The sequence below is a fragment of the Myxine glutinosa genome, chromosome 3 (assembly GCF_964187855.1).
Source record: "Myxine glutinosa chromosome 3, kmMyxGlut1.1, whole genome shotgun sequence".
Lineage (NCBI taxonomy): Eukaryota > Metazoa > Chordata > Myxini > Myxiniformes > Myxinidae > Myxine > Myxine glutinosa.
In genome coordinates, this window is record NC_136263.1 from 187,747,678 (window position 1) to 187,771,444 (window position 23,767).

The window sequence follows — 23,767 nt, forward strand, 5'->3', positions numbered from 1 at the left end:
GCTCAGAGGGGTGTCCCTACTCCAATACCGAGGCCAGGACGTCCCCGCAGAACCACAAGGAGGGATGATCGCCAGCTGCACTGGTTAGTCCGCAATGGCCGTACCAAGTCAGCTAATCGGCTTAGGGCTGAGTGGCAGCAACTGACAAATGTGCCTGTATCCAGAAGGCTAGTCAACCAACGACTGGTTCAAGCAGGCTATCGTGCCAGGCGTCCCCTGAGAAAGCCACGCCTGACCAGACAACACCGTCAACGCCGATTGCAGTGGGCCAGAGAGCACCGTCAATGGCAGCCAGGACACTGCAATCACGTGATCTTCATTGACGAGTCTAGATTTCTGGTCTATCGTCAAGATGGCCGCGTCCAAGTGCGCAGACAAGTGCATGAAGCCTACAACAAAGATTGTATAGTGCCAAGAGTCCAAGCTGGAGGTGGTGGGGTGACCGTTTTGGCTGCTTTTCATGCAGGGGGCAAAACTGACCTGGTTGTTCTGAATGGAAACCTGAATCAGTTCAAGTACAAGGCCATTCTGGAAGAAACATTGCTTCCATTTGCTCATGCAGTCTTTCGAGGAAACTTTGTCTTCCAAGATGCCAATGCACGGCCTCATCGTGCTCGCATGATCCAACACTTTCTTGCTGACCGTGGTGTAGAGCATATGGAGAGTGGCCTGCCATGTCCCCGGATATGAAACTGATAGAGAACTTGTGGGCACAATTAACGCGTCAAATCGACCACTTGGACCAGCAGCCGACCTCTGTGCGTGAATTGCAGCAGGCTATTGTCACTGCATGGCAAGCGATTCCTGTCCAAACCTTGGCAAATCTCGTGAACAGCGTGCCTCAACGTGTACGTGCTCTCCTGAATGCTCATGGGGGTTACACGAAGTACTGAACTGTAATTTTACTGTCCGTAACCCCAGTCTTAATTTAACTTTTGTTTAAAAATTTTTTGGCTATTGTGCAAAATAAAGAGATACTTCTGGAAAACGTACAGAAGTTTAACACAGTACTGTCCATGAATTGAGTTCGATATCAGTTTACATCACTTTCAAGGATGAATTTATTTATTTCGAAATGTCAAATGTATTTTTTGTTTCTTTTAAAGGTCACATTAACAAAATCTAGAATAATTTCAACATAATTCCAATGAACTTTTGGTTCTGAGACATCTTGAAAAGTAAGTTCACCCCCACAAAAAAAATATTCCATATTAAATGCCAAGTCTGTGTGTATATATATATATATATATATATATATATATATATATATATATATATATATATATATATATATATACATATATATATACATATATATATATATATATATATATATATACATATATATACATATATATACGTATACATATATATACGTATACATATATATACATATACATATATATACATATATATATATATACATATATATATACATATATACATATATATATACATATATATACATATATATATATATATATATATATATATACATATATATATAGTATATATATATATATATATATATATATATATATATATATATATATATATATATATATATATATGTTACAGTGCAGTGATATAGTTAATTTTCAGTCAATATTTGCAATTTTTTTATTCCATAAATATTTTGTTGGCTGATAACAACCCAGCTTCAAGTTTATTAACACGCACACTTATTCACCAAAAACTAATTTTATGAATTATTTTTATGCTCCCTCTATCTTGTCCTTCAACTCTGCTGTCAGTGTCCCCTACTCCCCCTCCCCCCCCCCCCCTCCTTCACCCGTTGCATCCTGATCCGTTCAGTGTACAAAGTGAGTACTAGCTCTAATATGAGCCTCAACTAAGTATACAAAAAAAAAGTTATCAGACATTGCACCATTTTTGTTTGTTTTCAAGTTGTAAAATGCCATTCTCATCAAGTTATGAATGATACACCACTGTAAAGGCCTATCCTAGCTCAAGACGTAATGTCGTAATGACATCCCAGACATAACGCCACATCTTACGACACTTCCATCTTACTAAATCCATCATCCCTATTCCCTATGCCTTGCATCTGGTAATAGGCCTGTTGCCTACGGACATTAGGTAGAGTTAGATATATGGGTTAATAGCAAAAGTACCCATCCCCATTGAAGGGAAAAGCAAGCAAAAGTATGTGTCCCCAGTGACGGGAAAAGTTTAAAGTAAATCTATCAATTTAAATTATTTCATTTACTTCAAAAAGTTTAATTGTGTTGCACTCTTGGTTCCAATCAGAGCCAGAGCTCTGAGCTAATTATACCGCTCACCACAAAGTGGTGGTGCAACATCAGGCTGTGGAGATTGGATTTGTCTCAAAAGAGGGCAAAGCATAGATATTTTAAATTGTGTGTTACTCCATGAAGATCTGTGTCAAATCTACTTTAATCCAAATGTTCATGTTAATTTTAAAGATTACTGGAAGGGACAATAAAAAAGTGAATGTTGAGCTTTGCCTGCGTGTGCAGCTTTCCAAGCATAGCAAGGGAAGCTGCCGCCATATACGGGAGACAGGTAAATGCATGGACAGACACCAAGGTTCACATTATATGCAAGGTGGTGTTCAACTGCCGTCAGCGAAGTGATGGGACAAGTCGAGTGCTGGATGCCAGGATAATGTACACGGCCGAAGAGGCATTCCACTAGACATAATGCTTTAATGATGCAGCCTGACAGACAGAGGGACATACGGACGGAGGGAGAAATCCGGCTGCTTTAATACATAGATAACAAGTCTGTTTTTGTTCATCAGCTTATTTTGCTAATCCAATTTGTAACAACAAAATTGCCATTTTTTTGACAATGCATTTATGGAGGTCTCCAAGACACAGACAAGTTGAGATGCTCATGTACCAACGGTTTCTGTGCTGGCTGTGAGAGAGTGGGGGCTGCCACTGCCCTGAACTCCATGCAACAACTCCTCAGAGCGACTGAGCTTGCAGGCAGGGCGCTCGGGAGACAGCCGTGAAGGCGATTCACCTCCATATGAACGACTACCTCCAGAAAAGCGCCGCCGGCCCTCCATGTTGCTTTCCAGCCAACCTCCATCCTGCAACCATTGATAGCTTTGATCATCTCGAGGATAAAGCTCATGATAAATAATGTAAACACTAGGAAAATATTGGGAACGTACGTGTGGTAACTAGTACCATCTTTTGATGAGAATGGAAGCTTGAGGATAAATATGGCATTCATTGGTTAGTTTCTCTGTTTGTTGTACAAAAATGAATACTGCATGTGAATATTGTGATTTGTGTTGCCATTCGTGGTCATCAACATGTCACAAATGCAACTAGAACGGCGCTCGGTAGAGCGTATACCTCCGCCAGGCTGAACAGTTTATGTTTTCTATCCCACTGATCTGGATTCCGGATCTGGATTCGGGCCTGAACCAAAATCAAATCAGCTTGTCCTTGTCACCCAACCAACACATCCCCCAAGTTTAATCATAACTAGTCCATAATTTTTTGAGATATGGTGCTATGTATCGCTTTTTGCCCGATCTCTCAATGGTGAGGAATCACTTGAAAATTAAATAATTCTCATATCCGAATCCATATTCAGATCTTCACCAAAATCAATCGTCCTTGTCGCACACCCAACCGGTCCACCAAGTTTCGTCCAAATCCGTCCATACCTTTTTGAGATATCTTGTTCACAGACAAACAGACAGGAGTGAAAACATAACTTCCATCCACCTTCGGTGGCGGAGGTAAAAGTGGTGCAATTTTGTGTCCCCCCCCCCCCCCCCTCTTCCCTCCCAAATCCCCCCACCCCACTCCCAATCTTCCTAACTCCCACCTTACATCATTATCTTAATGCCCTCCTCCCTTTATGATTTCTGTTTCCACTTGTTCAAGATGAGAATACAAAATAAATAATAGCTCAGTAATTTGCTGAACGTGTAGTCACATATGCATCTGTTTTGACATAAATTCGGTAATGACATTAACACGAGTATCAATTAAATATATCAACAATCAATTCTCATTTCAACTAATCTTGCCTGATTATAAGATTTATTTCACATTAAAAATCCAAGAATCCCCCTGGGACAGTCATTGCAGAAAGTTAAAAAAAAAAAATTGGGAAAAACAGTTGAAGGTTTAACATGGTGGGTTGTTCGTGGAATACGCACGGCACTATTGAATGATGCGGTAGTTTGGCGGCACATTGGTGCGACGACAGCGACTGGCGTATTGCCTGCAATAGTATGTCGCATCTTGGGTGGAAGTTCTGGAGGACTTGAGGCCCTGATGGGCAAAAAAAAAAAAATCAATTAAACATGCAAAGTAAAACAAATCGAAACCATACATATGTAAATAAAATTGCGAAAGCACATGAATGCATAACATAAAGAGACAAACATTCATTGATGTTTAAGAGATGTTCTCATACCTGTTTGCAAGTGCTGTGTTGATGTCATATAAGCCAGGGTGAGGTGGTTTGGCAGGTGGGCTGATTTCTGAGTCGGCTGTTGGTGTGCAGACAGGGGAAGAGCTGGAGGGAAGGCCATTTGTCTGCTCGCACGTCTGTGAAGAGCCATGCTCTCTGCGAAATGCAAAGATAACAGTACAGTATTCGCGAGTTCTGCATCCGAGAGTTCCATGTATTCACGAATTGGTAAATGTACACCAATTGCTAATTCATGACCCAGCGACCTCCATTACTCGCGACTTTGCAATTTGCCGACCTCAGAAGGATGACAGGCTGAGTCAACCCCCCTGGTGTTAATTCAGCAATCGACCGGGATTCAAACCCAGGATCCTAGGATCCCAAGCCGGCACCCTAACCACTAAGCCAACACCAGGCTATATATTGTAATTTATTTATTTTAATCATCGTTTTAAACATTTACCATTTCCTCTCCATGTTCAGCCTAACCCAGGAACCTAACCCTCTTTTCCCATTAAACCAAGTTATCTGTATTCGTAAATTCTGCATTCGCGAGGTTTTCCAGGAACGTAACCCTCAAGAATATGGAGGGTCACGTGTACATCATTAAATAACGTGTTCTCAATTAATATAAATATTTTACCACTCAAGTGTTTTGGCATTTGTTGTCATGACATCACAAGTTTCATCTGAAGCAGAATCAAAGCAATGTCTCACCCATCTGGTGACGTCACCGTGATAGGCAAGGTGGCTGAGCCACATGGTCTCTGCAAGTTCTTCATGGAAAGATTCACAAGATCCTGAAAGCGAAGAACAGCCTGTATCAGGCCTCATGTAAAAAATACCCGAGAGCAAACATTACACAACCATGATAGACTGGTGCCATGCCACACACAAGCAGCCAACCATACAATACCTGCACCCTGCGGATCAAGGTTTCAATCACCACCGGTGGAGATTTGTCCAAGGTTGGCTGGTTCTGTCCAGTTGGTACTAACCCCAGCAACGCCTGGTCGGCCCAGTACACAAGCTCGGCCACTTGCTGCAGAATTTGATTTTGAGACTTCAGCTGCTCGGCGCTGAAACGGACATGGAAAAAGCCTCAAAAAGTGGGGAAAAAAAAAATGAAAAAAAGAAGAAGAGGAAGAAAAAGAAGAAAAAAACATGAAAGAAATTATCACTAAAATGTTAAGACAAAGCTCATAATAATTCACATTGTTTGCTTTTTCTAGAAATAGTCATCATACAGTCATCAATAGCAGGGTAAAGCTCTGTTGGGAGATGAATACCCATCAACCATATTTATCCTTTATAGTCGATACACTACAAATGCCGTAAGCCTGGTGTTGGCTTAACGGTTAAGGTGGCTGGCTTGAGATCTTAGGGTCCTGACTATGAGACCCTGTCGTGCCGTTGAAATAATAAATACTAGGTGGGTTGACTCAGCCTGTCATCCTTCCAAGGTCGGCAAAATGAGTACCAGATTACTGGTAACGGGGAACTGCATCATCGGCACAGCCGCGCTTCCAGCAAAATGATGCAACCGGCAGCCACAGGCTGCATACGAAACAACAACAATTTCAAATGCCTCATCCTTCAACTCACCTTCGATAAATGCAATAATGTCCACACAATAACAATGGGATTTATTTCCAAAATTACCATATAGGTTAAGGGAAGAAATTACACTTTTATACACTATAAAAGTTTCACTATGTAATATAAAAGGAGGCGTGCGTGCGTCCATCCGTCCGAGTTCTACCCATTAGATGGACAGTTCATCTAACTCCATCAAAACAGACCACTCCAATTCACAAAACAAATAACTAGCTCCCGATACTCCAACATATAGATTTTAAAATATTGTTGAAAACCTTTAAAGCCAAACATTAAAAGGTTCCTGCTTTAATTTCTTACCAAATCTAACCTTGCACCTCTTTTAACAAAGTGCAACAAAGGTGAATTATAAGGATGAAGACCTTTGGCGATGAAGTATTCTTCGGATGAGTTCAATCGTGAAAGTTTATTCTTTGCTTGCCTCTTCCTTTTTTTGTAAAGATTTTGAGATTTCGCTTCTAAATTAAAAGTACTTCATAAGGAATTGATTGACGCTTTGGATGAAAAACTACGACTCGATTGCCACCATTCAGTATTGCATTTGCTCACCTGAGCATCAAACTGTTTTTCCCTAATCCTACTGTGGTCTATAAAAGACAAATGAAGCAGAATGTGCATCGATTTTGATAGTTTTTTCCCCGGTTGCAATTTAGAGATATTGCATGCATGGCAGGCACCACCTGTTGCTCAGCACTCTTGCAGGAAGTGCTGTTGTGGCACAGGGGTTCATGGTTACCCATCCAGTTAAGAGGTGATATATTCTAGGAAAGGGTGGAAGGTCATGAAATATAAACCAGGTGTGACGGCAGAAGGAAGTAGCCAAGGCAGTCTGAGAGAAGAAGCATGGTTGGAAGAGGATAGATAAGATCAAGGATATGGGAGGACAACTGGATGCAGCGTTGCTGCACTTGCTGGAAAGAAAAAGAAAGCAGCAAATAGAGCTGTGGATAAGGCAAGGAATGATATGAAAGTGGATTTATACAGTAAATTAGATGAGGATGGTGAGAAGATTATCTACAAAATAGCTCGAGATAGAAATGAGGATGGTAAAAACATGAAGCAAAGGATGGCGATCAATGATGAAGACGGGAAGTTAGTGACAGAGAGGGAGGCAGTGCTGAAGGTATGGGAAGACTACTTCATGAAGTTTCTGAACGAGTGAGAAAAAGAAGACGAACTGGAGCTACTGAGATATGTATGAGGAAGTAGTGGAGACTATGGAGATGGCGGTGTGGACAGCATTAAAGAGGAGGAAGAAGGGGAGAGCACCAAGAATTTATGAGTACATGAGGAGATGTTTGGTGTGGTAGGAGCGATTAGAGGCAGTTGGACACAGAGGCTGTTGAATACATGTATAAGAGAAGATAAGATTCCGGAGGAGTGGAGGACCATTCTAATTGTACCAAGATAGGCGAGAAAGGGTAAACCCACAAGATCCAGGGAAGTACCGACGAATCAAACTTCTAAGTCATTTTATGAAGCTACTTGAAAGAATCCTGGATGCGAGGATACAGAAGCGTGTGGAGAAGGAGATAGGTGAATAACAACATGTATTGGTTTTGAAAGAGAAGAGGGACGATGTATGGGATGTTTACACTGAAAAAGTTGGTAGAGAAAAGGTTGGAGATGCAAGGGGATATGGTACTAAGATTTGTGGACCTTGAGAAGGCTTACGAGATGGTCCCAAGAGAGATGGTTATGGTGACGTTGAGATAGGTGGGAGTGAAGAAAGTGAAAGTTAAGATGGTGGAAGGTAACGAACGGAAGAGTAGTGCTTGGACCTGGGATGTCAGAGGCATTTGAGTTAATATTGGTTTGAGACAGGGAAGTACGCATAGCCCGATAATGCTCATTATAATGATGCAGCTGATCAGCAGGAAGGTCAGCATGAAAGACATCCTCATGAAGATATTGTGTGCATATAATCTGGCAGTGGTAGTGGAGAGCAAACAGGAAATGCAAGAAATGCTGGAGGAGTGGAAGGAGGTGTTCAAAAAGCATGGCTGAGGATGAATCTGAAGAAGACGGAGGAGATATGCATTGGACAGCAATGGGAGGGATTGAACATCAGTTTAGAGGGGAAGGAGATTAGGCAGGGGAATATCTTTGTGTACATCGATGTAACAGTAACAGGAGATGGTCGTTCGGAGTCACAGGCACGGAGGAGGATACAAGTGGGTGCGGATGCATGGAGGACAGTGGACGGAGTTATGACAGACAGGAAGATATCAAGGAAGCTGTAAGGGAAAGTCCTGACTTTGTGTTTCACGCTGGCATACCAAAACGGTTTGGAGATGATAGCATTGACAGAGCAGAAACAATGGCAGCTACACATTAGTGAGAACAACTGTGTGTCAGGATGGTTGTGGGAGGTAAAGGAAGATGGATGAACTGCGGAAGAAGATTGGAATATGAAGTCTAGTTTGGTGGCAAAATTAGTAAAAAGCCAGTTGAAGTGGACTGGGCACTTGGTGAGGACGGAGGAAGATTGACTATCAAAGAGAGCAGACACGTGGAAAGTGTGAGGTAGGAGAAGAAGTGGGTAGACCGTGGTTAAAGACTGTATGAATAGAGATGTCATAAAGGTGGAAGTGGGTGGAGAGTGAAGAAAAGACAGGAGAGATAGAGCGAGGTAGAGAAGTATTGTGAAAAAGCCACAGCAACAGTATAGTACCAATTGGCTTCACTCCTTATATATATAAGGAATTTTCGAGAAAGAGCATCTATATAAATTCTAGCAAAAGTACCTTTCGCCAGTGACAGGAAAAGTTTAAGTTAACCTCTCGATTTAAATTATTTCATTGACTTAAAAAGGTCAATTGTGTTGCATTCAAAAAAATCCGGCGTTTTCAATTTGAGATCAATTTTTTTTTTGTATACCAAGTTGAAGCTCGTGTAAGAGTTAAGCACAGAACATACAATAGAGGGAGCGGAAACAAGAGGGGGAGAGAGGGAATCACAGCAACAGTAGAGAACAGGGACATTGGAAGATCTGTGGAGGGGTACACAGGATAAACAAGATGGACACTACTAGGATTTTCAGGAAAGAAAACGGAATTTGAAAAAGGTGAATTTGAGCCCCATACAAATTATTGGGTGTGAATTACCGGATGTAGAAAAGATCAAGGTTTTGGATGGGGGAAGATAAAAGATGGTGGTGAACAGCTGTTTTAAAGACCTGGAGGGAGGAGTGGGATTGAAGAGAGTGTGGGAGGTTGTTCCAGAGGCGGGAGAAAAGAGGAATGAAAGAGTGAAGGTGAGCAGAGAATCTTGATTTTGGCAGTTTCACCAGAAGAAGGTTGCTGGCAAATGGTGTGCGTCCTGCAGGAATATTTTGGGGACAGAGCACAGACAGAGCTGGGGGAGTTAGGCTGGGGAGGAGTCAGTCGAAGACAGACATTGGTCATCCTGTCAGAAATTGCTAAATTGGTCACTTTGGCCTCAAAAGAGCCTCCGAGGCCATCCACATAGCCCATGTTACTTCCCACACAAATTTGTAGATCTGTACTCTGAATATAGAGATTGTAGCTTTAAAGACACAGCTGTGCATAAGGAACAGAGAGAGCGCGAGAGAGCGAGAGAGGGCGAGAGCGAGAGCGAGAGAGCGCGAGAGAGCGAGAGATTCTCGCTAAATATATATATATATATATACGTGTGTGTGTGTGTGTGTGTGTGTGTGTGTGTGTGTGTGTGTGTGTGTGTGTGTGTGTGTACAATATATAAATCTGCAAAATTAATTAATGTCTTCTATACTGACACAGCACTTTGAAACAGAAAACACATGTAAAGCCAAGTCAGACAATCTAACCAATCAACACATTCAGACAGAGAGAGAAAGATAAATAAATAAAGAACAACAGGCTCGTGACAGTCATTTGGTGAAAGCATTTACCAAGAAAAAGGGTAATGTTGTGCATTTGCACACCTGTCATTAGACTGCAAAAGTGCCTGCTGTAAGGCCAGCATGCATTCCAACATGCGGCTGGCAGACATTGGCAGCAACTCCGCAACACCTTTTCCAGCTACCTGTCGCAGATACTTCAAACTAGCGACTGCCTCACGTTCTGCCTCAAGTAGTCTTTGTGCACCTTGACACTGCAACAGAGGGGGGAAAAGTGAAGGTTTGTGCTGTGCTTACTGAAAAATATCAAAAGGGAAGATAGGTATGCACATACAGCCCAACGCAGGCATGCATGCGCCCAGCAAATATATGTGTCGCAGTTTTGTACGTGGTCCAAAAAAACAAGAAAGTAGGCTGACTTTTGGGCCCCTGAGTGGGCTGACTGACGGTCATCTCTTGAGGTTGTAGTTCAGATCTCTGCTGATTCAGGATGACCCTCTGGGAAAACCCTGCTGATCCCCTTGGAGTCCCCCTGATACGAAATCGAAAAATCTTAAAACCGAGCGATCATGTCGAGTAGAAGGGCTGTATAGGGTTTTAGAGCAATTGGTTGGGAAATATGGGATGAGTAGGGATCCGAAGTTTGAGGGGGTACCCCCCTCTGGGAATCCCCACAATCCAAAATCGAAAAATCGAAGCGTGAGCAGTTGTGCGAGCTACTTTCTTGTATTCATGTGTGAAGTTTCAGAACAATCAGCTGGGTGGTAAGGGAGGAGTAACAAAAATAGCAAAAAGTTAACAGATGGATTGATGACTGGAAGGAAGGACGGACGGACGGATGGATGGATGGACAGACATCTGGACATCACGACCCATTTTACAAGTTCATCTCTTCGAAAATTGAAATGAGATGACTTTAAAACTACCAATATGCGTTTAGAAGTTAGAAGAACACTTCACATTTATACTTCAGGAGAGTACTTTGAAGAAAGCCTGGTGTTGGCTTAGCGATTAGGGTGCCGGCTTGGGATCCTAGGATCCTGGGTTCGAATCCCGGTCGATCGCTACATTAACACCAGGGGGGTTGACTCAGCCTGTCATCCTTCCGAGGTCGGCAAATTGAGTACCAGCTTGCTGGGATGAATGATCCCGGTGTGTACCCCGGCTTAGAATAGGTGCACCGTATCCCTGCGCATCCTAAGAGGCGACCAAGGGTTGGCGCCAGGAAGGGCATCCGGCCATAAAACATTGCCTCAAACAGGGAACCATGATTGTCATGGGGCCCGCAAGGCCAACCCCTGCTCTAGCGGGGAAAATGGCCTTAAAACGATCATTCATTCATTCATTCAGAGTACTTTGAAGAGGACAGCTCCCTCTCACCACATTGTTGCAGACTTTAAACGAGAATGGCACTCAGTGGAGTGCACACCTCCACCAGGCTGAACAGTTTAAGTTTTGTATCCCATAAAGCATAAGATACGTTTGTTTGTTTTTTGTTGTTTTTTGTATACAGAGTCGAGGCTCGTGAAAGAGCTAACATTTATCAAACAAACAAATCAAACAAACAAGCAAACAAAGTATATAAAAAGGGGAGCGGTCGACAAGATGGGGATAGAAGGGGAGGAAGCACACAAACACAGCATTTGAGAGCAGGGACATCGGGAGATGTGTGGGAGGGAGAGGGCCTGGGGGGAGGCAGGATAGGTATAAAACGCAACGGCACCAAGGACTTCCAGGAAAGAAGTCGGCACCTCAAAAAAGTGGATTTGGGGTGAAATTAGCGGGGGTAGAAAACATCAAGGTTTTGGATTGGGGAAGATAAGAGATGGTGGTGAACAGCCGTTTTAAAGACCTGGAGGGAGGAATGGGATTGAAGAGAGTGAGGGAGTGAGGGAGTTCATTAATAAAACTTGCACTTCATAAATAAAATTTGCACTTCATTAATAAAATTTGCATTTCGTTTTTCATTGCAATTAATTAATGGGGCAACGCATGTACCGTAATTGAAGGAGAACCAAAAGTATATTGTCAGATTTGACAAAAGATTTGACAAATTTACAAAAGTAAATTTTAATCTTACACTTTAAATCTTACAATTAATGACCGAGCATTTCCATTTGTTTGTATGAGGTTCACATTTAAAGCTGCAAATTCGTTGTTTCTCATTTCATTCTGTTGTGATTGAACTGAAAGACTCAAGAAACTCCACGTAAGAGAGAATTTTATTTTGTCTTGTTCAAATAATTTCAACAAATTGAAAAGTTTCATTTAAAATTTCCTTAAAAAGCAAAGTGAAAAAAAAACAAACCAAAAGTCTAACAGCGGCTAACAGTAGCCGGGCTTGTAAAATATTATAAACCACAAACACATTCAAACAGTCACTAATGCTGCTTATAACATTAAACAAAGAAATTTGGAGGAATTCCGACATTCGTGAAGTAAGTTTTACTTACAGAACTGAGCGAAGATCTACTGTAATCTATGTACCCCACAAGGGTTGGAGGTGTGCTCATTTACCAAGCAGCTAATGTGCTCATTTACCATTTACCTTACATCATTCTGCCAAGCCAGCCATTCCCTCAGGGTTTTGAATGGAGTGCTTGCTCAAATGCTTAAACCACTTGGCGATCTCTCCACAAGAAACTTGGTAAATGAACACACACCCAATGTTCTTGAGACCCAACCATAGATCGACTGTAATCTAAATACCCCAAAGAGGAATGACACTTCCTGCCACTCCCGTAGTGAGCGGGTGTACTTGCAAATTAAAATGTTGGTCGGTGGACTCAGCCGTCGTAATGACATCATAGACGTAATGACGTTAACAGACACAAAACTGATATATTTTAACTTCCAGTAAGTTTGCAGTCACTACGAAGGGATTAGTGTTACGATTAGATTTACTATAATATTGTTATGTTTGTGGGGGGTAGTGATATTGTAGACCAGGTAGAATGTACAGATTAGTGTGCTCCGACTGTTGTGAAGAATAAGAAACCTCGATTTACCATAAGTAGGGATCCGGTAGACCATGTGTCGTGGAAGAGCATATCTTCATCCCCATCAGAGAAGTGGGGCTTGTTAATTAGCGAGGGATTATGGGTAATTAATCCCCTGTATGTAATGCCTCTGTAATTTCTCCTTTGTTCCTTTTGACACCGCACTATAGCCAGAAATCGCCATTAACCACAATGATTAATAAAAACCACCGGAAACCATGCATCAAGCACTACCGCTGACAACCCCGACTTGGTGAGCACACAGAACGGGCAGGCCAAGAGCCATACCCGAAGAGGTCTGGGGTTTGACTGACAGAAAGGACTGGTAAGAAAAGACTCGCTGATTGGTCAGATGACACAGAGCTGGACGATAAAGGAACGCACTGGTGGACATTCTCTCTCTTCCTTGGGCTGCCGATTCTGGATCCATAGTGGACGGTTGCGCTTTTCTCTCTTGCGCAGGGAGGCTTCATCGCGGGCGACCGTGTTCCGGCATCTTGCTGGTGGTCATGAGGAGGAAGAGCTGCGGTTTTCCAAGCAAGAACGACGAGTGGACAGGCGATGCCTGCTCACTGCAGCGAGACGAGGCCAGGAGTGAGCGGACGCATGGTGAGGCCAAGCCCGCGCGAATGAGAGAATTTTCCCGCCAAGGCCTCAGACGATCCTTGACGAGATACACCAGCGATTGGAGATAAGTGCCATAAATAACACATTTATTTTCAGTTATTTTTCTGCTTTTGTCTGTACACAAGTCTGTGTGGAGGGTCCCTCAATTTAGGAATTGAGTGTTATCGTGTTTCATTTGGTTACCGGCATTTCTTAATAAAGCCGGCATTTATTTGTACATTTTAAATCCTGTGTCGTTTGAGTTGATTTATTGCAGGTTTGAGGACTGCCAGGGGGCTCGGGAGGGTAAGCTCTTCAGCCTCTTCTTCCCCCCCTCCTCCCCCCCCCCCCCCCCCCCCACCCTTGCGCATTAACTCCGCCATTGAACTGAACACCTTGGAGTTTAAAGCTTGTTCGGCAATCCGTTTCCTTGGACGATTTTAATTCACCAGGAACGTGACAATATTAAGGTTACATTATCATTATTTCGAAAAGGATATCATCATAAAACACTGAGGCTAATTCCCTACTTCCTCGGTTATTAATATTCGTGCCGAACACCGCTTATATCATTGATTAATGAACCACTCACCGCTTAAATCCATCAACTTTCCATTCACGACATTGGGATTAAAGCGTTATGGTTGTGTTTCCTATATTATTATTATTATTACGGAAACGATACTTCTGAAACGATACACTACTGTATTAAGAAACCTGGGCTTAATTTGTCCAAAGCGGTCCGAAGACGAGTCATAACACCTAAGGCCTATACGTACCGTACCGTATTGTTGGAAGAGCCGTAACGCCGATGCTTTCAATATTTCATGATCATTTTAACAATCGGTTTGTTTGTGTTTCACACTGAATGAAAAACGTAAGGTAGAGCATGGCGATTGTGATATATGACTGGTTCAACGATATGTTCGGCATGAACGGCATTTCAATCAAAATGGCGTAGTCTGGAGAGTCAGCCGCCGTATGCCGTAATGACATCAGACGTAATCACATCATCCTGTCATGTGACCATATCCTCAGCTCTGATTGGTATGCGTTTGAGAGGACATACATACAGACGGATAAAACACTGTTCTCGATGGTTTCGCCCAATGGGCTACGCCGTACAAATTGATGGACAAAAATATCTGTGAAGTATCATGAAAAAGATTAAGGGCTGTTTTTTTTCTTTCAGGATATAATGATCGTAGTGTAGCTGCTACACATACACATTTCACACACTGTGATATACAGATGAATACACAACACACAACACAGGGCTGTCAGACGAGACAAACTCAGGTCTGAATCGTCGACCTCCCAGACTCTGAGGAAACGCTCTAAACATCACACCACCGAGCCGAGTTTACTTACCAAAATACATATAAGGCTTTTAAAACTATAATTGCATGTCTACATTGGTATATCGGTGATAAATGTCGCCTTTTACTCAGCATAAAAAATATTTCAGAGTTGCAACAGAGACATATTGATTGCCTCTTCTGGGGAAAAGCCGTTTGTATCAACAAAACTGCTGGTGAAACAATATGGGAAAACCATGCACTGTTTGCATTTATTATTTGCTTGCTTTTGGATACAAGGTCAAGGCTCATCGAAGAGACATACTTTATAGATGTATTCACATTCTAATTGTACATATTTTATAGACGAACACACATTATCATTGTATATACTTTATAGAGGTACTCGCATTCTAATTGTACATACTTTATAGACGTACACACATTATCATTGTACATACTTTATAGAGGTACTCACATTCTAATTGTACATATTTTATAGATGTACTCATATTCTAATTGTACATACTTTATAGACGTACTCACATTCTAATTGCACATACTTTATAGACGTACTCACATTCTAATTGTACATACTTTAGACGTACTCACATTCTAATTGTACATACTTTATAGATGTACTCATATTCTAATTGTACATACTTTATAGATGTACTCACATTCTCAGTGTACATACTTTTTAGACAGACTCACATTCTAATTGTGCATACTTTATTGACGTACTCTCATTCTAATTGTACATACTTTATAGACGTACTCACATTCTAATTGTACATACTTTATAGACGTACCCACATTCTAATTGTACATACTTTATAGACGTACTAACATTCTAATTGTACATACTTTATAGACGTACTCACATTCTAATTGTACATACTTTATAGATGTACTCACATTCTAATTGTACATATTTTATAGACGTACTCACATTCTAATTGTACATACTTTATAGATGTACTCACATTCTAATTGTACATACTTTATAGACGTACTCACATTCTAATTGTACATACTTTATAGACGTACTCACATTCTAATTGTACATACTTTATAGATGTATTCACATTCTAAATGTTGGCACATGATGTGCAGACAGACAGACAAACTAACAAACTACGAAACGGACCCACATGCAATAAATACCATCTGGCGAGGATAACAAGGAACACTTTAGGAAAATCATTGTTTTCCATGTCGGGAATAATCAACTTGCAATCATTGCATTTGCCCTCCAGAAAGCTGCTTCCATCGCAAAACGTCAAAATTGAGAAAATAATCACTTCAAGAGGTTAGGACGAGTATGAAAAAAATGTAGTTAACTGTTAAACTACCAACTGCAGCAATGAGATCAGCAGATCCTGGAAAGTTATATACTTTAGTTGTATATTCTGCTGTCTTTGTCACAGAATGAAGGACGTTTAAACAGTGACGCAGCAACATCTCAAAACGAACATCTCCTGTTGCCTAATATTTTGCATGGCGATAACATGTGGTTCAGCACTTGTTACTCTGCGCACGAGAAGCACTTACCATGTGGCTCTGCCATGGCTGTGGGACATTTTCCTCTGAAGTCCTCGGGGATTTCCTTAGCGACGCTGGACGACGAGGTCGCCCTCCTTGCAATTTGTCGAAAATCTTCATGGTTAGAGCACTGAACTGAGAACGAGGGGATTGAACATCTGATGGGAGAGATAGAACAGGTCGGAAAGGGAACAAAGGGAACAAGAGATTAGTTGTACATGGAATTAGAATCGAAAGGAAGTCCTAAATGAAGTCGAAAAGGGAGAATAGGAAAGGGTTGTTGTCATTGGTGTGGAGGAAATAAGGACACAGCTCTGCATTCAACCTCGATCAAATTTCAAACACACCAAGCAGTGACCAGTAAGCAGCAGATTTCGACGACACCTTAGAAGTTTATAAAGTAAGGCTTAAAGACAGGAAAAGATTGTTTAAAAAAAAGTCTAAAATTCCTTTGTGATGAATAACATTGAGCACAACTCTCGTCTTCATTTCTGAAGGATTATAAAACATTACTTTTCATGTTTCAACATTCAGATGACTTCGTCTTGTGGAGGACGTTTGGAGCAATGCAGCACCATGGTGAGGGTCGCATAAACCAAACACCGCAGACAATGGTTATCTCCGCCACCGAAGGTGGATGGAGGTTATGTTTTCACCCTTGTCTTTGTCTGTGAGCAGGATATCTCAAAAAGTTGTGGACGGATTATGGCAAAAGTTGATGGATAAGTTGGGTGTGTGACAAGAACAAGCCAATTCGATTTTGGTTGAGGTCCAGATGCAGATCCAGCCTATCAGTGGGATACAAAAGAAACTGTTTAGCCTGGCGGAGGTATGCGCTCTAGCAAGTGCCATTCTAGTTACTTGTAAATTGATGAAAGTTAGGATTCATCCAGTAAGACATAATGATTAGAAGTTATATAAATAACTGCAAATAGACTCACTCGGATTTTGATGTTGCGCTGATTACACAATCGGTCCGAGCCGTAACTTTTTACCATTTGAGCATTTCTCATTAAATTTTCAACAAATCTTTATTATGAGATTATGGAGAAGGCTAATTAGTTATTTGGTCAAAAGGTCAAACTCACATAAAATCATTAATTTTCATCAAATTAACCTGAAATTTTAGGAATTTGCATATTTGGTCACTGAATTGATTCACCAATCAAAATATGGGAGCCGATTGTATTTTTTAGATCAAAAGGTCAAAGGTCAGCATCACATAAAATCTTCAATTTTCATCCGATTGACCTGAAAATTTTAAAATTTGCATATTGGATCACTGAATTGATTCACCAATCAAAATATGGGAGCCGATTGTTTTTTTTAGATCAAAAGGTCAAAGGTCAGCATCACATAAAATCTTCAATTTTCATCCAATTGATCTGAAAATTTTAAAATTTGCATATTGGATCACTGAATTGATTCACCAATCAAAATATGGGAGCCGATTGTTTTTTTTAGATCAAAAGGTCAAAGGTCAGCATCACATAAAATCTTCAATTTTCATCCGATTGACCTGAAGTTTTAAAAATCAGCATATTGGGTCACTGAATTGATTCACCAATCAAAAGATGGGAGCCGATTGTTTTTTTTAGATCAAAAGGTCAAAGGTCAGCATCACATAAAATCTTCAATTTTCATCCGATTGACCTGAAGTTTTTAAAATCAGCATATTGGGTCACTGAATTGATTCACCAATCAAAAGATGGGAGCCTATTGTTGTTTTTTTTAGATCAAAAGGTCAAAGGTCAGCATCACATAAAATCGTCAATTTTCATCCAATTGATCTGAAAATTTTAAAATTTGCATATTGGATCACTGAATTGATTCACCAATCAAAATATGGGAGCCAATTGTTGTTTTTTTTAGATCAAAAGGTCAAAGGTCAGCATCACATAAAATCTTCAATTTTCATCCGATTGACCTGAAGTTTTAAAAATCAGCATATTGGGTCACTGAATTGATTCACCAATCAAAAGATGGGAGCCAATTGTTTTGTTTTTTTAGATCAAAAGGTCAAAGGTCAGCATCACATAAAATCGTCAATTTTCATCCAATTTTCATCCAATCGATCTGAAAATTTTAAAATTTGCATATTGGATCACTGAATTGATTCACCAATCAAAATATGGGAGCCAATTGTTGTTGTTTTTTAGATCAAAAGGTCAAAGGTCAGCATCACATAAAATCTTCAATTTTCATCCGATTGACCTGAAGTTTTTAAAATCAGCATATTGGTCACTGAATTGATTCACCAATCAAAAGATAGGAGCTTATTGGTTTTTTTTCAGATCAAAAGGTCAAAGGTCAGCATCACATAAAATCGTCAATTTTCATCCGATTGACCTGAAAATTTTAAAATTGATTCACCAATCAAAAGATGGGAGCCGATTGTTTTTTTTTCATCACATAAAATTGTCAATTTTCATTCGATTGACCTGAAGTTTTTTAAATTAGCATATTGGGTCACTGAATTGGTTCACCAATCGAAAGCTAAAAGCCGATTGTGTTGAGGTCAAAAGGTCGAGGTCGCCTAAAATCATCAGTTTTTTTTGTTTTTGTTTTACTGTTTTCGTCATCTTTAAGAAGAAGTCCGAATACAAAGCAGACTTCGATGGGCTTTGCATTTTCAGATTCTTTCTAATTTGTAATTAAACAATTATTTAATGAGTTAATAAATTAATTAAGAAGAAAAAAAAAAGAATAAGATATTCATTAAATTGTTTAGGAGCACGTTGAGTGGTTGTGGGCATGTATCAGATCAATAAAGGTTTGAGTAAGTTAAGTAAATTAGTAAACTGTCATTGAACATGCTTTCTGCCTTGTAGGAGAACAGCTAAGAATAGCTGCTCTCGCGGGGATGTCCCAATGCATCCTGTGTCCCAATGCATCCTGTGTCCCAATGCATTCCCAATTTACTCTACTTGACATATGTCATAAGTTGGGAGTTGTAACATGATGCCAGAGGTCGAATTGATGTTCTACGGCAAAGATGCGCCATAGCCCCAATAACCTAAGAGTCTTGCCGCAACCAGTCACGAATATAACTGAGAAGCCATATAGGCCTTTACGACTTAGACTGACAAATTTACGACAATCAAGGTCAATATCACAACATGGATATGCATAGAAGGAAAAACAAAGCAGAACGAATGGAAAAAAAACTCATCAAAATCTACCTCCAATCATAATCAATTCCCGTAGTAAATTACATTCATTTCACACATTAATCATATATTCAAACTGTGATATTCAAATCTTAACTGCTGTAAACAAATGCAAGTCAAATAGTAATACCGTGCAAGCGTGCATAAATTAAAATGAATTCATGGCAAGCAACCACAAGGAGAACTTGTCTTTTACTCTTAGTCTGTGCAAAGATGTATAAACACTGAAACAAAAAACATGGCCATCACAAAAGGGTGGAGCATTGGCAGCTTCGTCCTATTACAAAGCTCCTGGCCACAGTAGAGGCAGGTTGCACGTCTCTGAATAAATGTGGAAGCGAGCAAGCAGAGAGGGGATTGGGAGGTGCGGGGGGATAGGCAGTCTTTATCTCAAGTTTCTGTAGCGTGATGTATCAAGAAGCTTGGTGCCAGCAATGCACAACTGCCAGCATGTATGAACATGCATTCGCTTTCTTCACAGAGTCAGGAAAAGTAGGAAAGGGCTCAGTTTTGCATTGATTCTGGCCTCAGGACCACTCATCCACATCTGGACTTTTGAGTGGCTAGAAGTGGATCTCCACTGCTGGGATGTCCTTGTCCAATGCCAGCCAGCCTCAATCACATAACGTCTAAACAGTTCTCTAGACATGGCTCCAGCTCCAACTCCAGCCGCACCTCCAACTCAAACTCCAGCCGCACCTCCAACTCAAACTCCAGCCGCACCTCCAACTCAAACTCCAGCCGCACCTCCAACTCAAACTCCAGCCGCACCTCCAACTCAAACTCCAGCCGCACCTCCAACTCAAACTCCAGCCGCACCTCCAACTCAAACTCCAGCCGCACCTCCAACTCAAACTCCAGCCGCACCTCCAACTCAAACTCCAGCCGCACCTCCAACTCAAACTCCAGCCGCACCTCCAACTCAAACTCCAGCCGCACCTCCAACTCAAACTCCAGCCGCACCTCCAACTCAAACTCCAGCCGCACCTCCAACTCAAACTCCAGCCGCACCTCCAACTCAAACTCCAGCCGCACCTCCAACTCAAACTCCAGCCGCACCTCCAACTCAAACTCCAGCCGCACCTCCAACTCAAACTCCAGCCGCACCTCCAACTCAAACTCCAGCCGCACCTCCAACTCAAACTCCAGCCGCACCTCCAACTCAAACTCCAGCCGCACCTCCAACTCAAACTCCAGCCGCACCTCCAACTCCAACTCCAGCCGCACCTCCAACTCCAGCCGCACCTCCAACTCCAGCCGCACCTCCAACTCCAGCCGCACCTCCAACTCCAGCCGCACCTCCAACTCCAGCCGCACCTCCAACTCCAGCCGCACCTCCAACTCCAGCCGCACCTCCAACTCCAGCCGCACCTCCAACTCCAGCCGCACCTCCAACTCCAGCCGCACCTCCAACTCCAGATTTATCCCATCTCGTCTTCAGTTGTCATACCCTTCCTCCCGTCCATGGTACACGGAATCTTGTGGTGAGGCTGTTGCCCTGAAACAACTTGCTTTCGTCTCCTGGAAAGCAAATCCAACGGAAGGAAATCTCATTTCCTTTCACAAAGCCCGAAACAAGTGTGTGTCCACCCTCAGGAGAGCCAGGAAACAATATCACACCGTTCTCAAGACCGAACTCTCTTATCTGTCTCCCTCTTCCAAATCCTGGTGGCGTCTGGTCAAATCTGTTTCTGGTGTTTGTTCCCCCTCCATCCCCTCCCTCACCTCAAACGGCTTAACGGCTGACTCCGCACGTGAAAAAGCTGAATGCCTCAACTCTGTGTTTGCCTCTAAATCTTGTGTCCCAAACCCATCCCTCTCTGTACCCACCGTACCCAGTCGTACCCAGCTGCTCCTGGACTCTGTGTCCTTTCCTCCTGACAAGGTGGAAAAGTTTCTGGCAACCCTCGACTCTGATTCTGCAACTGGTCCTGACGGCATCAGCCCACGGGTCCTAAAATCATGTTCTTCTGCACTTTCACTCCCTCTTTCTGTTCTCTTCACCCTCTCTTTTGCTCAAGGTCATCTGCCATCTGCTTGGAAATCAGCCAACATCACCGCTTTGCACAAAAAAGGTGCAAAAACAGATCCCAGCAACTACAGACCAATCAGCCTTCTCCCAATTATCAGCAAAGTCATGGAATCCATCATTGCTTCAGATATGAAATCTTTCCTCTTCTCCAATGGCTTGATCTCTGATCATCAATTTGTTTTCAGACCTGGTCACTCTACTCTGGACATGCTGCTTCTGCTTTCTCAACAATGGATGGAGGTCCTCAACACCAAACAGGAAATTAGAGCCGTCTCCCTTGACATTTCACGTGCCTTCGATACGGTCTGGCACCCTGCTCTGCTCACCAAACTCTCCTCCTTTGGTATCCATGGAAATCTCCACGCATGGCTGGTGGACGTCCTCTCTGGTCGTAGTCAACGTGTGGCCCTGAATGGGTTTCTCTCATCTCCTCTTCCTGTTCAGGCTGGAGTTCCCCAAGGTAGTGTTCTGGGCCCTGTGCTTTTTCTGGTCTTCATCAATGATCTCTCTGACTCTCTTGAAAATCCTCTCTATCTCTTTGCTGACGACTCTACTCTCTGTCGCTCCATTCCTCATCCCTCAGATCGGCAGTCGGCAGCCTCCTCACTCTCTGCAGACCTGGACAAAATCACAGACTGGGCAAACAAATGGAACATGTCTTTCAATCCTGATAAATCTCACACTCTTACGATGTCTCTCCGAAAAGACCGACTGGAAAACCCTCCCATCCACTTTCTGAATAATCCTCTCCAAGAAGTTCTGTCACTCAAGCTTTTGGGTCTCACTATTTGCCATGACCTTTCCTGGGAAAACCACATTTCAAATCTGGCCTCCAAAGCCAGTCGCCGACTGGGCATCCTCCGTCATGCGAAGTCCTTCCTTGGCACACCTGAGCTCCTCACCACATACAAGGCTTTCATCCGCAGCTCTATGGAATACTGCTCTCCCCTCTGGTCTGGTGCTCCTGCCTCACACCTAGCCCGTCTTCACGCTGTTGAAACCAAAGCGTTCAGAATCATTGGAATCTCCCGCGATGAAGCTAACTCCAAGGGCCTTTCACTCACTCACCGCAGGCAGGTTGGTGGTCTTTCCGTCTTCTACCGACTCCTCTCTGGCCTTGCCCCCCCAGCCCTCTCTGGGCTCTGTCCCCAAAATATTCCTACAGGTCGCACAAGATCTGCCTGCAACCCTCTTATGGTTAAACTGCCAAAATCAAGACTTTCTGCTCACCTTCACTCCTTCATTCCTCTTTTCTCCCGCCTCTGGAACAAACTCCCTCACTCTCTTCAATCCCACTCCACCCTCCAGGTCTTTAAAACAGCTGTTCACCACCATCTCTTATCCTCCCCCATCCAAAACCTTGATCTTTTCTACCCCCGCTAATTTCGGTCCCCTTGTGTTTTATACCTCCCCCCCCCCCCCCCTCCCCTTCGCACGCCTCCTGCCCCCAAGCCCTCTCCCTCCCACACTTCTCCCTGCTCTCAAATGTTGTGGTTGTGTGCTTCCCCTTCTCTCCCCATCTTGTCTTCCGCTCCCTCTTTTTGTATATTTTGTTTGTCTGGTTGATTTGTTTGTGAAATAAATGTTAGCTCTTTCACGAGCCTCGATTCAGTATACAAAAAAACTCCAGCCGCACCTCCACATCCAACTCCAACTCCAGCCGCACCTCCAACTCCAACTCCAGCCGCACCTCCAACACCAACTCCAGCCGCACCTCCAACACCAACTCCAGCCGCACCTCCAACACCAACCCCAGCCGCACCTCCAACACCAACCCCAGCCGCACCTCCAACACCAACCCCAGCCGCACCTCCAGCTCCAACTCCAGCCGCAGGTCCAACTCCAGCCGCAGGTCCAACTCCAGCCGCAGGTCCAACTCCAGCCGCAGGTCCAACTCCAGCCGCAGGTCCAACTCCAGCCGCAGGTCCAACTCCAGCCGCAGGTCCAACTCCAGCCGCAGGTCCAACTCCAGCCGCAGGTCCAACTCCAGCCGCAGGTCCAACTTCAGCCGCAGGTCCAACTCCAGCCGCAGGTCCAACTCCAGCCGCAGGTCCAACTCCAGCCGCAGGTCCAACTCCAGCCGCAGGTCCAACTCCAGCCGCAGGTCCAACTCCAGCCGCAGGTCCAACTCCAGCCGCAGGTCCAACTCCAGCCGCAGGTCCAACTCCAGCCGCAGGTCCAACTCCAGCCGCAGGTCCAACTCCAGCCGCAGGTCCAACTCCAGCCGCAGG

At 42.9% G+C, this 23,767-nt stretch overlaps 1 protein-coding gene across 4 annotated transcripts in view; it reads right to left on the reverse strand.

The window, feature by feature from the left end:
- Positions 1-23,767, reverse strand: part of LOC137422968 (rap guanine nucleotide exchange factor 1) — a 116,824-nt gene that overhangs the window by 48,835 nt on the left and 44,222 nt on the right. For 3 of the 4 annotated variants that reach the window (XM_068109668.2, XM_078774872.1, XM_078774871.1), the window contains exons 2-8: positions 16,344-16,492; positions 9,971-10,140; positions 5,345-5,507; positions 5,146-5,228; positions 4,432-4,584; positions 4,172-4,286; positions 2,887-3,082 (exon numbers count right to left, since the gene is read on the reverse strand). In XM_068109668.2, the coding sequence (XP_067965769.2) occupies positions 2,887-3,082; positions 4,172-4,286; positions 4,432-4,584; positions 5,146-5,228; positions 5,345-5,507; positions 9,971-10,140; positions 16,344-16,492 (1,029 nt within the window). Of the gene's footprint in view, positions 1-2,886; positions 3,083-4,171; positions 4,287-4,431; positions 4,585-5,145; positions 5,229-5,344; positions 5,530-9,970; positions 10,141-16,343; positions 16,493-23,767 lie in introns of those variants that run through there. The other variant, XM_078774873.1, reaches the window with a different exon arrangement.